Here is a 14,243-nt window from a genome sequence, read left to right as displayed (position 1 = left end):
GGGATTATACCAATATACTGCAGAAGGGACCCTATACAGACATCGAGGCCCAGTTCACATTAGTCAGTGTGCTTTTAGTTCAACCTGGGTAGAAACCATTAGTTTTAGGGTCCCTTCTGCACTGTCCTTATACGTGCCATCTGATTGCAGCAGAAATGCTTTTAATGTCCTGAGAGCATAGTGTGTTTTTAAGACAGCTTCTCTGACCACAAACAGGCTCCAGTGAAACATAAATGGACATGGTGATTGGTGGAAACAGAGGTACTATTTTCATGAGAAGGACTTTTTTTTTGGATGCAGACGCAGGTCTATTAAAATGTCAAGCCATGGAAAAATGCACATGAAATAGCATGGAGAGAGAAAAAAAAAATAAGATCTGATCAAAATTGTATGATTAATCTCAGTGGGGAACTCTGGGAAGAGCAATTTGGAATATCAGTTACCTGGAAACGTCTTTTAAATTACTCATTTGGTGGGTGAATTAATAACCAAATTATACTATTGCATTCTGGTATTTTAAATACACTGTAGATTAAACTGGCTTTAAAGGCAAATAATGTACTTTTTTAACTAACCTCAATAAGGTGATATTTGTTATACTTCACTTTGCAAAGCAAACTTCCACAACTAGCACTAAACACTACAAAATACTAATTACTATTAATTATGAAAGACCTGTATAAAGAAAACCACAGAGCACAGGGAAAAATAAAAACTAACTGAACATACCCAGACATATCTAACTGTGCATTTAATGGTCCACATAAGAAGTGGAAGCTTCATGGAAACAAATGTGAGGGGACACTTTAATGACTGAAACAAACAACAGGAAGAACATAACTTATCACACCTACCCTTTAAGACCTCTTGATTCATTGTTTGGGATATTTACTTCAAGAATGCTGTGAAATACATAGGCCACCTGTGTAATCTTTGCATAGGGACATATTCGCTGTCCCTGGTAGTGGCCCTTTTTTCATTTGAGCAATTCTCTCCCCAGCAGTGGCAGGACCATGTTGCCAAGTAACTGACCTTGGAAAGCAGGAGCAAGAGGAGAGCCGGACGGGCCTGGTTCAATGCGGCTGACCGTAAGATCACTCTCAGTGCCACCCCTCTTATTCAGCATACAGGTGTAGACGGTGGAGCCTGCACAGGGTCAGAGGTCAACCTGTCAGTGTCTTCACTCCAGCTCAAGAAAACACCAGCGTCAAAATGGCAATTCCCTTAAAGTTTGCATCGAGTGTCCATTAAGTCATCTGTCTGGCCAATCATCAATGTGTCTGACATGAGACCCAATCCGTTTTTGCATCACCTTACGACATGCAAAATGACAAGAACATTTACATTCTCGTTTTAATTGAAAATTAAAATTTGATCCATACCACACCCAGCAATAGAAATAAAATTACTCTCACTGCATTATGCATTGCTCTAACTAGCTGATGTCAGAAGAAAGTGGTTAGCAGAAGTAATTTAATGAACATCATGTTACTTTACTCAATTCATCTGTGACAAATTTGTTTTGCTGAATATTTAAGTTTCACATTCACAAATCCATCTCATGGGGCGGGGGCGGGGGCGGGTAGTCGGGTAAAGAGCCTTCATATTCAGTAGTTTGCCTTACAAGATACTACACTGATTGGTACGTGACTAATTCCAGAGCACTTTCACATGGTGACTGACTGAATAACTTAATGACTCAGCAGAGTTCAAAACATTACATTAAATCACGACGGTGATTTACAGTTGCAAACTGAATAAAACAGTAGCATTATTCACATTCTGGTTTAACTTCAAATTACCAGATCCCCTTGCAACAAAGAAAACACATTTGTATTCATATTAAAGACATTGGATTAAGAATTTAGAACAGTTTATTCCTTCCCTTAAAATGTTCCATCTTCCACATGTACAGGATGCCATACTCACCCATGGGCTTATTAACATCCGCTGAAAATAGCCAGTCCGCGGCCTTCTTGGCATCCGGGCCCACCAGGTAGAACTTTCCAAAGTAAGACATGTCAAAAACAGCCACTGCGTTCCTGCACGTCAGACACTCATCTCTGATCTGAAACGAGAAAGAGGTCCACATTCACACAAAGGGCTGATGACCATGTTGAAACACTAAGCCCCCCTACCACCAAACAATAAAAAAGGGGATGGAAATGTGGGAAGCTCATTCATTATATACACCCTATATTTTCATGTTCATGTTCTTATAATACGGTGTCTGGCTACTGGCAACTCAAGACACACCTGTTCAGACTGTACCTGTAATACCACAGCCAACATCTCAGAACTCTTATGCAATTTCTGTATTGAACTGATATGCTCCCTTCTGCTGCTGATTACTGATGTGTTCTTAACTTTATAACTTAAATATTACCATAACTACTTAGCTCATATGCACTAGGATGCATGCTTCTTGTTGCATGTTATACTTCTTGTAATCACTCTTTGAAATGCACTGAAGATGAGTCTTCTCACTGGTCAACGGGTGTCTCCTAAGAAAGCAATATTCTTCAGATTACCCTGGTCTAGACAAAGGGAGAGGAGGAATACATTCCGACAGGAAATAACTTGTACTCACCAAATCATGATGGGGTGGGAAGTCAAAAGTATACTCTCTTGTCAGCAGCTCATTATACTTGTAGTTATGATTTTTGGATGCATCATAGGCCCCATAATAATCATAGTCCAAAACCTATCAACATGACGTAAAATAATCAAACGTCAACTAGATGTTGTCCATCTTGATTAATCAACAGAGATAACAAATAGTTTCGAGTGCAGTTTTAGACATCAAGCACCTAGTCTTAGCTGCATTTTCAATTGTGTCCCCATTTCCTTGCATACATTTCTTAAAGTGTGTTAAATATTTATATCTGTATCTCTTCTCTTCCATATCACAAAGGAACACGATAATTCCTGTTGTGTTGTGTAGTCTTTGAGTTCCCCATTGTTTTCAAATCAGATTCAAAATGCCTACCCCAAGACAGAATAAAGCACAAAGGTCAATGAAAAAAGGATTTGCTTACAGGTGCCGGGCCTTCTTGGTTAAACCAGCCCGGACGCTCCCAGCCATGCCTCTCCTGGAACACACAGCCCTGAGCCACCAGCTCCTAGAGGACAGAAACGGGCAGCCATGAGAGCGGAAAACACCACACCCTTATATCACCAAGCTGCAGTGAAGCCTAGCTCTGGAAATTAACCTGTGATGCATTTAAATGATTTGGAAAGATTAGAACTAGAGCGATGAGCTTTCAAAGTCTACCTGGCAGGATGCGACATCCACGCCTGGGAAAAGATTGACGCTGTTGTGCACCTTTAACCATTCCTCTGTGGATGGAAAAGTTTGTTCCTTTACACATACAGTTAATGAGGTAATGTTAACACCAGTGCCACGACTACAAGGAAAGATGCCATTCTCTGGTGTTTGCCCTCCTTCAACTTTGTTACAATTGTACAGGTACAGCAGGGAGATGACTCACTGTTATAAAATACTTGGGTGATTCATTATAGTTACCGTAGCCTTTTGCTTTCCTAGCATTTAGACAGCCCACAGCGGGCCAGGAGAATTTGCGTAGATCAAAATTATTTGGAAAAAAATACTGACCAAACTGCCATTCAAAAAGAATTTGTTTTGTAAACAGTTATGTGAATTTCCTATAGATGTTGTGAATGCTTATTGGGAAGAAGAAGAAAAAGAAAAAATATTGATTATTAAATAAAAAATAATGATATAAACAACTGGGAAAAGAATGTCTACTTTGTGGAGCATTTAATTATGTAAAATTGAAAACATGCAAAAGAGAGAGAGAGAGAAACATGTGCAGATCCCCTTTCTCATCAGAGGAAAGTCTCACAATACATTTAGTTGTTATGTCTCTCTGGGCCTTCCTTGGGATTCCCAGACCTGAGCCCAATAACCACTCAGCTAGTTCATCACATCCCACCACTCGAGTGATGCAAAATTAAAAGGAGTCCCTTTGAGACTAAATCAAAGGCCTTTAATATCTTACACCACCAAGTTACACAACCTGCTGCTACCCTAATGATTATCTAATGATATCCTACTGTGACTGATTTCATCCTGTAGAGTTTGTTATGGAGGGAGCTACTTGTAAGCCTCCAGAAGCCATTATCTAAATAATCTTAACATGAACATTAAATAAATGTAAAAATAAAACACATACAGGTTTTTAAAAAATCCTAACAGAAACAGACAGACATTGATTCTATTTGTAAATGAAGAATTACCACCATCACTATTCTTATTTTTATTTTGAAGTTTCCTGATAAATAAAACCCTGTACCAAGGTCACAGTTGGAGGTCACATGGGTCACAATGGCAGGTATCTCACCACTGATGGGAGCTCTCTAGAAGAGCCCGTGTTATAGTTCAATGTGGTGGAAACACAGAGGCTTTTAAAATTCTGTCCGTTTTGTGAACTAGGGGGGTCATCAATAAATTATTTTCAGCAGCAAAGTGAAGCGCTGGAAGTTGGTAGCATTGGGAGCAAGTTTCTTACATTTCTGAAACATCCTACATAGGAGAAGGTAAATAAATAACATTGTGGAATAAAGTAATGTGTAAGATGGCCTGGCCAGAAGACAGGGGTTTTCCACACAGCACTTTACAGAACTGGCTCCTGAGGTACGGCACCAGTTTTCTTATTTAGTCCACAACATGTATATGTATGGAGTGTGTTGGGGTATGTTCATGTAGGCATCAATTTATGAATTTATAATTTTGATCGTTCTAACTTGTTAAGTGAAAAAGAGTTAGGTAATTGTTTACATCTTAATTGAATAATAAGGGAACAGACAAGATGTAGAGGAAAGGGACCAGTACAAATGGGGAAAACAATATTAAAGACAGAGGGAGTGAAATTCACCAGTGATTGTTCATACTGATGTTAACAAAGAGGAGAACACATCAGGGAACACACTCGGGGACACACATGCCTTTCGGCCAGGTGGCTGCAGTCCGAGTCCCAGCAGGTTGATGGAACCAGCTGCTATGCTTCCAGCACCACCATCTTAAACACAAGATTTATGAATCCCTTCATTAAAAATGCAGCATTACTATTCTTTACACTTCCTGTCCATGCACTTAAACATTGCGTGCACTCAGTCTTGCCTCATGACTCCAAAACAGCACTGGTGTGATATTTCTTCCTCAAATCTGGCCCAGTTCTGTCGCAAGAAATTTACTGGGACCCCTTTCCCAGTTTTAATGGGATGTAAATCCCTTGGAGTCTGCAATTCCCTCAATTAATGCTTGGGTAAACAGCCATTAAGACCTTTTAGGTGACTTTAATATTTCAGCTCTAGTTCTCTCTATTAATACAGGAGGGGTTGAAATGGGAACTAATCTTCAGATACCAAGCTGAGTGCCAGGCTTCCACCAAGCGCCATTTCAACAGTCTTTTGGAATAAAAGTACCATTTTGAGTATAGATTTGAGTTGAAGGCTTGGGAATGACAGTCTCTCGCAGGCTCCTGAGCCACCAAAAACCATCTAGGCTGAATCTCGCTGCATTTCATTTGCAGTACCTACATGTTCCCTGCTTGATAAACACCTGACCCTGGGTCCATAACAATAATAATAAAAATAAAAATCTTAGAACAATTAAAAGACAAATAAGCAGTTCATCACTGTCATGTCTTCCATCTTCACCATTACCATCACTGTATATAAGAGCCAGAAGTGTGTTCAAATCAGAGTGTGAGGCCAGATCACTGGCAGCCCTTAGGGATTCTTCTCCGGACCGCCTCCAAGTTCCCATCAGAAATACTGCAAGCTGAATGTGTCCCAAAGCTGGAGTTCAGCCGAACAGTGACTGACTATCAGAAAATTTCACAGCCATGCTCTCAGCGGGCTGTAGGGTAAATGCAAAGGCTGGCTGGCTGGGCTGTGTGTGTGTGAATGCAGGATAAGATCTTGAGGAACATAGAGGTTTACAAATGTGACAGTTGGAGAACATTATCTGCACATACTGTCCCTTTTGGGGAGCTCTTGGCTGAAGGCAGCTGTCAACACCGGTCTGCTGGACAATCTTTATACAAGTCAATTCACACCAACGATACAAGCACAGCAATCTCTGATGGAGAACGTCATAGTAGCAGTCCATCCCTTTCGGGCCAAGCTGTACCAGCTTGCTAGCTGACTGGCCTAGGTGAACAGATCCTAGAAAGGCTCCACCCTCTCACTTACAAATTCAGACCAGGTTATTTTCCAAATGTCTTTTAAACATATCACCAGCAGACTGTTCTAGGCTGGAGCATGGTGCGTACAATCAGGATCGTCTACAATTGGGCCATATAATGAGTGTTATGCAATAGAGCTCTGTAAATGAGACATCAGGCAAATGTTCGACTGACTGTCTCACATCTTGATTCACTGGTTCCCAAGAAGGCGTTGACAGAATTATAGTCAGATTACTTACATGTACGTTACAATTATCTACCGGATATCTAGGATATGTTTTGACTCCAATCTGAGTCACAGCAGTAACACGTCTCTAATTCCATTCAGTGTACTTAAAGGACTTTTTTTTCCCCAATTGTTCTTGAAGTTAGAAAATAAATATTGATTTAATCTTTTCCGTACCTTGGCGGATTTTGGACTTTACACTTCCTGTTATTCTCGGTGAATACTGGGCAGGGTTTACATCCGAGTAAAAGCCTTAGAAAATCAGCATACCGTAATCATGACTATAATGCAAAACTTCAGGCATGATCTCATCACATTTTCATTTTCAGAAGCTAAACAAGGCCGGGCCAGCCTGAACAGTATTGAACGGAAACCACCCAAGAAAAACGAGCTTCCTGCTAAATGCAGCATAGGCAGACCAATAGGTGGTACTATGACAAGGGTCAATGTATCGCATGAAGGAGGTGCTAGGTTTCAGATGACTACTTGTGGTCATTAAAGATCCCATGACACCTTACTAAGTGCCATGGTATCTTGCCACTTACCACAAGACAAAGTTTCCTCACCCAGAGTGCCAGCCAAATTCCAAGGCAGACTTGGTCTAACTTGCTTAAAGGCTTTGGTTTGTTGTTTATGTAATCATAAGAAATGGAGGAGGGGGGGGTTAATTGTACATTACATTACAGTAAAAGATGGTATTAGTAATAATTTATTTGTAAATTTAAGTGGTTATTCTGCATAGTTCTACATACTATTAAGACTTAAAATAACTGAACAGGTGGTATACAAAATTTAAATTCAAGAGGTTATTACACGGTCAGTGAGCTTATCTCTGCTCACTATAATTGACCACAGAGAATCTTTCCATCTCAGACACAAAAAGAACAAATCCAAAACCAATGCCAGAATATCTTCCAGCTGAAAAGAGATTGTATTTGAAAAGTCCTCAGTTCAGTGAGCAGAAATTCAAATCCAGAAATAACAGAATATTAAAATGATGTAATTTTAAGACTCACTAAGATAGCCAAGCCAAATTCTGCATTAATTTTTTTTAATTATTAAATCTGCTTTGTGGTCAATCCTCATTGATTTAAAATATGTACCAATAAGTGGGCAAGCTGAAGATTTTCCCTTCCTTTCAACACGCTTGCTTGCCCGTATCCTATTTTTCTGTCTAACTACTGCCCTGACTTGCTTTAAGAGCTTTTTTTTTTAATTTTATCTTTTTACTAATTGGTTTGGTCAAAAATTACATTTGTGAATATCTTTTTTATTTTTTATTATTAATTCCAAAAATTATCTAGCGCACAGTTTTAAACACATGCATATACATTGGTCCATCAAATACTGGGTATGTAATTTAGAATAAGAAGATGAGTCAACATTATTATTTAAACTGAAGCACAGTGCCAGGCTTGGTTGAGTATAGGTCTTTTGGGCTTTTGTGTTTAGATTTTGTCTGATTGTCGTTTTCGAACATTATTAGCTTTAACTGATGCAGCGCCAAGCTTATGACTGAACTCTAAAATGAGATCAAAGGTGTCTGATATAAAATAGATGCATCTCTGCTTGTACAGTGCAGCGCACAACTCAGTGAGACTATGTTTTAGAGACTTATTGGTCTCCAAAACTTGATTTTGTTTCTTAAATAGATTTCGTAGCCTCTCTGCATGCTGATTCTTCACACATTTTTCAAAACAGGCTGTGCCTTACAGTGTGTTAATTTTTCTTTATTTTTAAAGAACAATTCATACAATCAAGGTAATCTAAATACGATCGTCATAGCAACTCTGACGCAAAAACAACCACCATCAGTTTTTGACGGACAATCTCCCCGCCCCCCCACCCACTCTTTTTCTCCTTGTGTCACATGACATCCATTTGCACTAATATTAAAAAAAGAGAGATGCAATAAATTAGTCTAATGCATTAGCAAGCTCTTCTCTCCTGCATGTAAATCTATATAATTTGGTGGCCAGGCTCTGACATCTCTCAAAGAAAAGCCTGTCAGTTGGATGCCATCTTGCTTCTTCTTCTTAATAATATCTGACAAGAGACCCTTAGAAATGATATGCCCCTGAGGGGGTCTGTAGAGGGTCAATCCCACTTCATGCCTTAAATAAGGAAAGAAATCAGACAAAGAAATTGGTGTTGTGCACCCAAACGGGGGACAGCAGCAAGGGGAGGGGAAACAGACCTGCAGAGTTCTCCAAAAGCATGTAATAAATCTTTCTTCATTAAACTGGAGGGAAACAAACTAATGATTTCAACAAATTATACCCAAAGGGCAATGTTCCTTTTTAATGTTAATTATATTCCATTACAGCATGTCATTACCATTGTCCTCTGTGCAGCATACACAGATTGTCTTGGTGTGCTGTAGGGTCTCCTGCCATCAGACACAGTGCTGGCAGTTCAGTCTGTGAGGCAGTATTTAAGGGGAGGAAGGATATTTTAAATTGTACCAGCCCCACATTGTGGGACAAGGTTAGCCTTCTTGTCTTTCCCTTTGACACCTTACATACCCTGAGGCCAACTCTCCAACAAACTTTACAGATCTAACAGACAAAAGGAATACTAAAATCGTCTTCTGCATAATTGAGATAAACCTCAAAAAGTTGCATAGGCATTTCTAAAGTGAATGTCAGTGCAAGATATCTGCAGAAGCATAGCTCTTTCCTGCTTTAAGAATTTTAAGATCGGTTAAAACTGGATTCTGATCACAAGCACTAAAAATGTTAGACTCACAATGACACTGAAATTCCATATTACCACACCTTCGTCTAATACTGCACTGACACCCTGCCTCATTTTGACCTCCACAAGGGCCAACTACTAAACAAATATGAGTGTTAATTTTGTTAATTTTGGTTAAAGCCGACGTGGGCCAGGTTCTGACACTACAGGGACTTAATCAAATAGAAGTGGTAAGATACATTAATCTAATAAAATCAACACAGGATTCAGGCTGTTCTTTGATTAATCAGATGGAGAAAAGGTCACCAAGGGTGATGAGACTGCCTTAACAACATCTGACATCTGACGTTCTGGTTGCTACCTAGATTTTTAAGTACACAGCCAAGAAGCGTCTTTGCAACCTTGAATATCTGGTATATAGAAACTCTTTGGTGAAGAATTAGGTATGTTTTACGTTTTATTTTTATTTTACATACATCTTTCTTTGGCCGTCTTGTGTTGCTTTTGGCCTCATCCCACCTGGCTTGTGCTGGACATGCAAGATAAACTGATTACATGATGGACAGTACTGTTTATACAGTTTAAACGGTCTAAATTCATCTCCATAATGTACACAGCCTGCCGTGTAGATAGACAGCCCAGACACAGGGGTCTCCCGAGTTAGTGATTTTTCACCTTTCAGACAGGAGAAAAAAAGAAACTCCTAAACGAATACCATCATTCAATTTTTCTAAGCAGCAAGCTATATAAGGGAGTAGGACAAAATTGTGATTAATCACCCCTACCTCCCTTCCCGTTAAACTTCCATTCGCCACTAGTAACCATAATTTGCAATATTGTTGTAGAGGGGAAGTATATTAACGCTGCAGTGCAAAACAGCATTTCTCGTTAAATTATTGCAAAAGGCATACTGTGACTAGTAGTAAAAGGCAAATTGACACAGATGTCATATCTTTATGGTTGTTGCAGAGCGTGCAGAAAAAAATACTGAGTACATAAGTAACTAGTTTATTTGGAGTGTGGAGGCTGGGGCTGAAGGTATATTTAAAAAAAATGTTAATGTGTCAACTGCAGTTTTTTTCCTTTTCCCACACTGTAAAGTATATTGCAATTTTCTTTTTAAATAAGGGCAATATGATTAATTTACATTTTCCATTCAAAATCAAAATTTATATAAATATATACTCGATATTTAACGTTTTTGTTCAAATGTATCTTCATCTGAGGACACACATTTGTTTAAACAAGCAATGTTTGTAGATTTGCTTCAAGAGACTAAAACAGCCAGGCAGCAGAGAAGAACCACGCAAGCCAGCATTGGTGGTATTTTTGGAAACACTAAAGTGTCAGCTTCAAACAGTAGCTTAGCAACAGGTTCACATATGCAAGGTTACACCCACCTAACACACACACACACACACACACACACACACACACACACACACACACACACACACACATAAAATATCATGAGCTATTATGTAAGGCTAAATCTCTTAACAGTTCCCAGACAACAGAAATTAAAAGCAAGATTGAATGTGAAATGTAAGAAATGACAAAATAGAGTGCTTCACAATGTAGTTTCCTTTTGCCCCTTCAATTGCCATTAACACAAAAAAGAGAGAGATGAAAATTTCTATTTTTCAATTCTGCAGTCTCCTACATAACGCCTACAAAATATTTGACGTAAACGGCTATATTTTTACATGCGCTTAAGCGACAGTAGATTGTGTAAATTGGCCAGTGTTCCAAGTTCTTAAAAAAGCTCCCCTGCAGCATTAAACACATTCCAGCTTTTACTAATACACACAAGGCTGTTTTTTCCCCCTACTGTATTTCAAAAGAATTTCAATTCAGTCATTAATTGCAGGTCCCGTCTTTTACCAAAGCAGATCTAAGAGATGGCATGAACATTAGCACAAGCCACCTGGGCAAAGCGTAACTAAATACAAGCAACATTTTTCCCATTGTTATTGGGGCTCTGTAATTCCAGGTTGTTCTTGTCGGTTTCTCTGGTCTTGAAAGCTATAACAGACAGTGTTCCTATTTGTTTTATATATATACGCACACAACACGCACACACACACACACGCACACACACACACACACATACACACACACACACATACATATGTGCCATCCCAGTATTCATCGAGTAAGCAGTGCCCCTAGTATAGACTAAACTTGTTCTGGCACATTTTCGGTCCAGACTTAGGTCTTGGGGCACTTCCCATTGCCAAGAGTGACGAACAGTCTTTATGTGAATTGATCCTAGGAGAATTGATTCTGCTCTGCAAAGGCATTTAATCCCATTTCAAGGACTTGAGGACACAAACCACAAGACCATAAGAGTGAAGTACAGAACATCTAGAAATGTGCAGCATTCACTACAATTAAGGCTTCGATAAATATCACCATGACAGTGGGTAATTTGTCAAATTTGGGAAGAACAGATCCGAAATTGTACAAATTGGATAAAGGTTATAAACTCCAAAAACTTTTCTGTGTAGTAATTATAATAAAAAAAAAATGAAATAGGCCAATACTAATGCGATATAACTGAAATTCTCATTTGTTCCCAAATTGCATTATTCTCTCAATTAGCTGATTGCTCCCTAAGGTTCTGCAAAGCAAATCTTTTTTTATTAATCACAGTAACTATTTTTTCTACAAATTAACCATTATTCTTCATAGGAGCATTTAAAGAACCGCTTAGGAACAGTTATTAAATATACATTTGTGAAAGGTTTGTGTGCAAATGTCAAATAAAATCTGAACACATGAAAATCCTACACTTCGTTAACATCAATTTTTCTCCACAATTCTGAGAGAGAGAGAGAAGTATTATACACAGAAATGACTGACATTCGGGCTTTCATGCGCAGCTATTCAGATTCGCAGCTGTGTGGGGTTCGTCTCCAGGAGCAGACTGTGGCAAATCACAGAAAAGGGGGGTCTTACAGTACCTGGTAAAAAGGGTCTTTCCTCATGTTCCTGCCTGCCAGGGGCTCATCGAAAGGGAACACCACAGAATAGTTCTTGGCGTAGGACTCATGACTGCGCTCCCGGATCCATCGGTTATTATCTGTGAGCGAGTGATGGAACCTCCTGCGTACCAAAAATGCAGATTGAGGTCAAAATCAAATGCATATATTTGTATGTGTTCAGCACTTGGAATATTAATGTAATATAAAATGAGTAACCAAAAAAAAACACATTACTGGAACTACACAGGAGGTGGGCAGTATTGTATAATATCACTTAGGCTTTCCTGACTCCTGACTCAGTCAACAATCACTCCTGCAAAGAGGTGCCTTGCAACCAATGGGCCAAATAACATTTAAAGTTCAACGGGTGTGACTTATTGTATTACACCAATAGGTTACCTACAGTGAGGGAAAAAAGTATTTGATCCCCTGCTGATTTTGTACGTTTGCCCACTGACAAAGAAATGATCAGTCTATAATTTTAATGGTAGGTGTATTTTAACAGTGAGAGACAGAATAACAACAAAAAAATCCAGAAAAACGCATTTCAAAAAAGTTATAAATTGATTTGCATGTTAATGAGTGAAATAAGTATTTGACCCCTTCGACTTAGTACTTGGTGGCAAAACCCTTGTTGGCAATCACAGAGCTCAGACGTTTCTTGTAGTTGGCCACCAGCTTTGCACACATCTCAGGAGAGATTTTGTCCCACTCCTCTTTGCAGATCCTCTCCAAGTCATTAAGGTTTCGAGGCTGACGTTTGGCAACTCGAACCTTCAGCTCCCTCCACAGATTTTCTATGGGATTAAGGTCTGGAGACTGGCTAGGCCACTCCAGGACCTTAATGTGCTTCTTCTTGAGCCACTCCTTTGTTGCCTTGGCCGTGTGTTTTGGGTCATTGTCATGCTGGAATACCCATCCATGACCCATTTTCAATGCCCTGGCTGAGGGAAGGAGGTTCTCACCCAAGATTTAACGGTACATGGCCCCGTCCATCGTCCCTTTGATGCGGTGCAGTTGTCCTGTCCCCTTAGCAGAAAAACACCCCCAAAGCATAATGTTTCCACCTCCATGTTTGATGGTGGGGATGGTGATCTTGGGGTAATTCCTCCTCCTCCAAACATGGCGAGTTGAGTTGATGCCAAAGAGCTCGATTTTGGTCTCATCTGACCACAACAATTTCACCCAGTTCTCCTCTGAATCATTCAGATGTTGGCAAACTTCAGACGGGCCTGTACATGTGCTTTCTTGAGCAGGGAGACCTTGCGGGCACTGCAGGATTTCAGTCCTTCACGGTGTAGTGTGTTACCAATTGTTTTCTTGGTGACTATGGTCCCAGCTGCCTTGAGATCATTAACAAGATCCTCCCGTGTAGTTCTGGGCTGATTCCTCACCATTCTCATGATCATTGAAACTCCACGAGGTGAGATCTTGCATGGAGCCCCAAGACCGAGGGAGACTGACAGTTATTTTGTGTTTCTTCCATTTGCGAATAATCGCACCAACTGTTGTCACCTTCTCACCAAGCTGCTTGGTGATGGTCTTGTAGCCCATTCCAGCCTTGTGTAGGTCTACAATCTTGTCCCTGACATCCTCGGACAGCTCTTTGGTCTTGGCCATGGTGGAGAGTTTGGAATCTGATTGATTGATTGCTTCTGTGGACAGGTGTCTTTTATACAGGTAACGAGCTGAGATTAGGAGAGTCCCTTTAAGAGAGTGCTCCTAATCTCAGCTCGTTACCTGTATAAAAGACACCTGGGACCCAGAAATCTTGCTGATTGATAGGGGACCAAATACTTATTTCCCTCATTAACATGCAAATCAGTTTATAACTTTTTTTTTCTGAATTTTTTTTGTTATTCTGTCTCTCACTGTTAAAATACACCTACCATTAAAATTATAGACTAATCATTTCTTTGTCAGTGGGCAAATGTACAAAATCAGCAGGGGATCAAATACTTTTTTCCCCTCACTGTACCAACCTTAAATATCAAAATCAACATCAACCTAACAGCTAAATCATTACCTAGGTCTTCATCTGAAGAATTATTCTTACCAACTAAAAGGCCAAATAACAGCCTGAAGACCCAACTCTCGTCAACACCACAATATCAAAGTATG

The 14,243-nt window shown here is 39.7% G+C and overlaps 1 protein-coding gene across 4 annotated transcripts in view; it reads right to left on the bottom strand.

Moving 5' to 3' along the window:
* Positions 1 to 14,243, bottom strand: part of sardh (sarcosine dehydrogenase) — a 73,280-nt gene that overhangs the window by 30,698 nt on the left and 28,339 nt on the right. For all 4 annotated transcript variants that reach the window (XM_066713122.1, XM_066713125.1, XM_066713124.1 and 1 more), the window contains exons 12-16: positions 12,102 to 12,243; positions 3,039 to 3,122; positions 2,591 to 2,704; positions 1,930 to 2,068; positions 1,033 to 1,146 (exon numbers count right to left, since the gene is read on the bottom strand). In XM_066713122.1, the coding sequence (XP_066569219.1) occupies positions 1,033 to 1,146; positions 1,930 to 2,068; positions 2,591 to 2,704; positions 3,039 to 3,122; positions 12,102 to 12,243 (593 nt within the window). The remainder of the gene's footprint in view (positions 1 to 1,032; positions 1,147 to 1,929; positions 2,069 to 2,590; positions 2,705 to 3,038; positions 3,123 to 12,101; positions 12,244 to 14,243) is intronic.

The sequence above is a fragment of the Amia ocellicauda genome, chromosome 9 (genome assembly GCF_036373705.1).
Source record: "Amia ocellicauda isolate fAmiCal2 chromosome 9, fAmiCal2.hap1, whole genome shotgun sequence".
NCBI lineage: Eukaryota > Metazoa > Chordata > Actinopteri > Amiiformes > Amiidae > Amia > Amia ocellicauda.
This window is presented reverse-complemented; position numbering and strand designations above follow the sequence as displayed.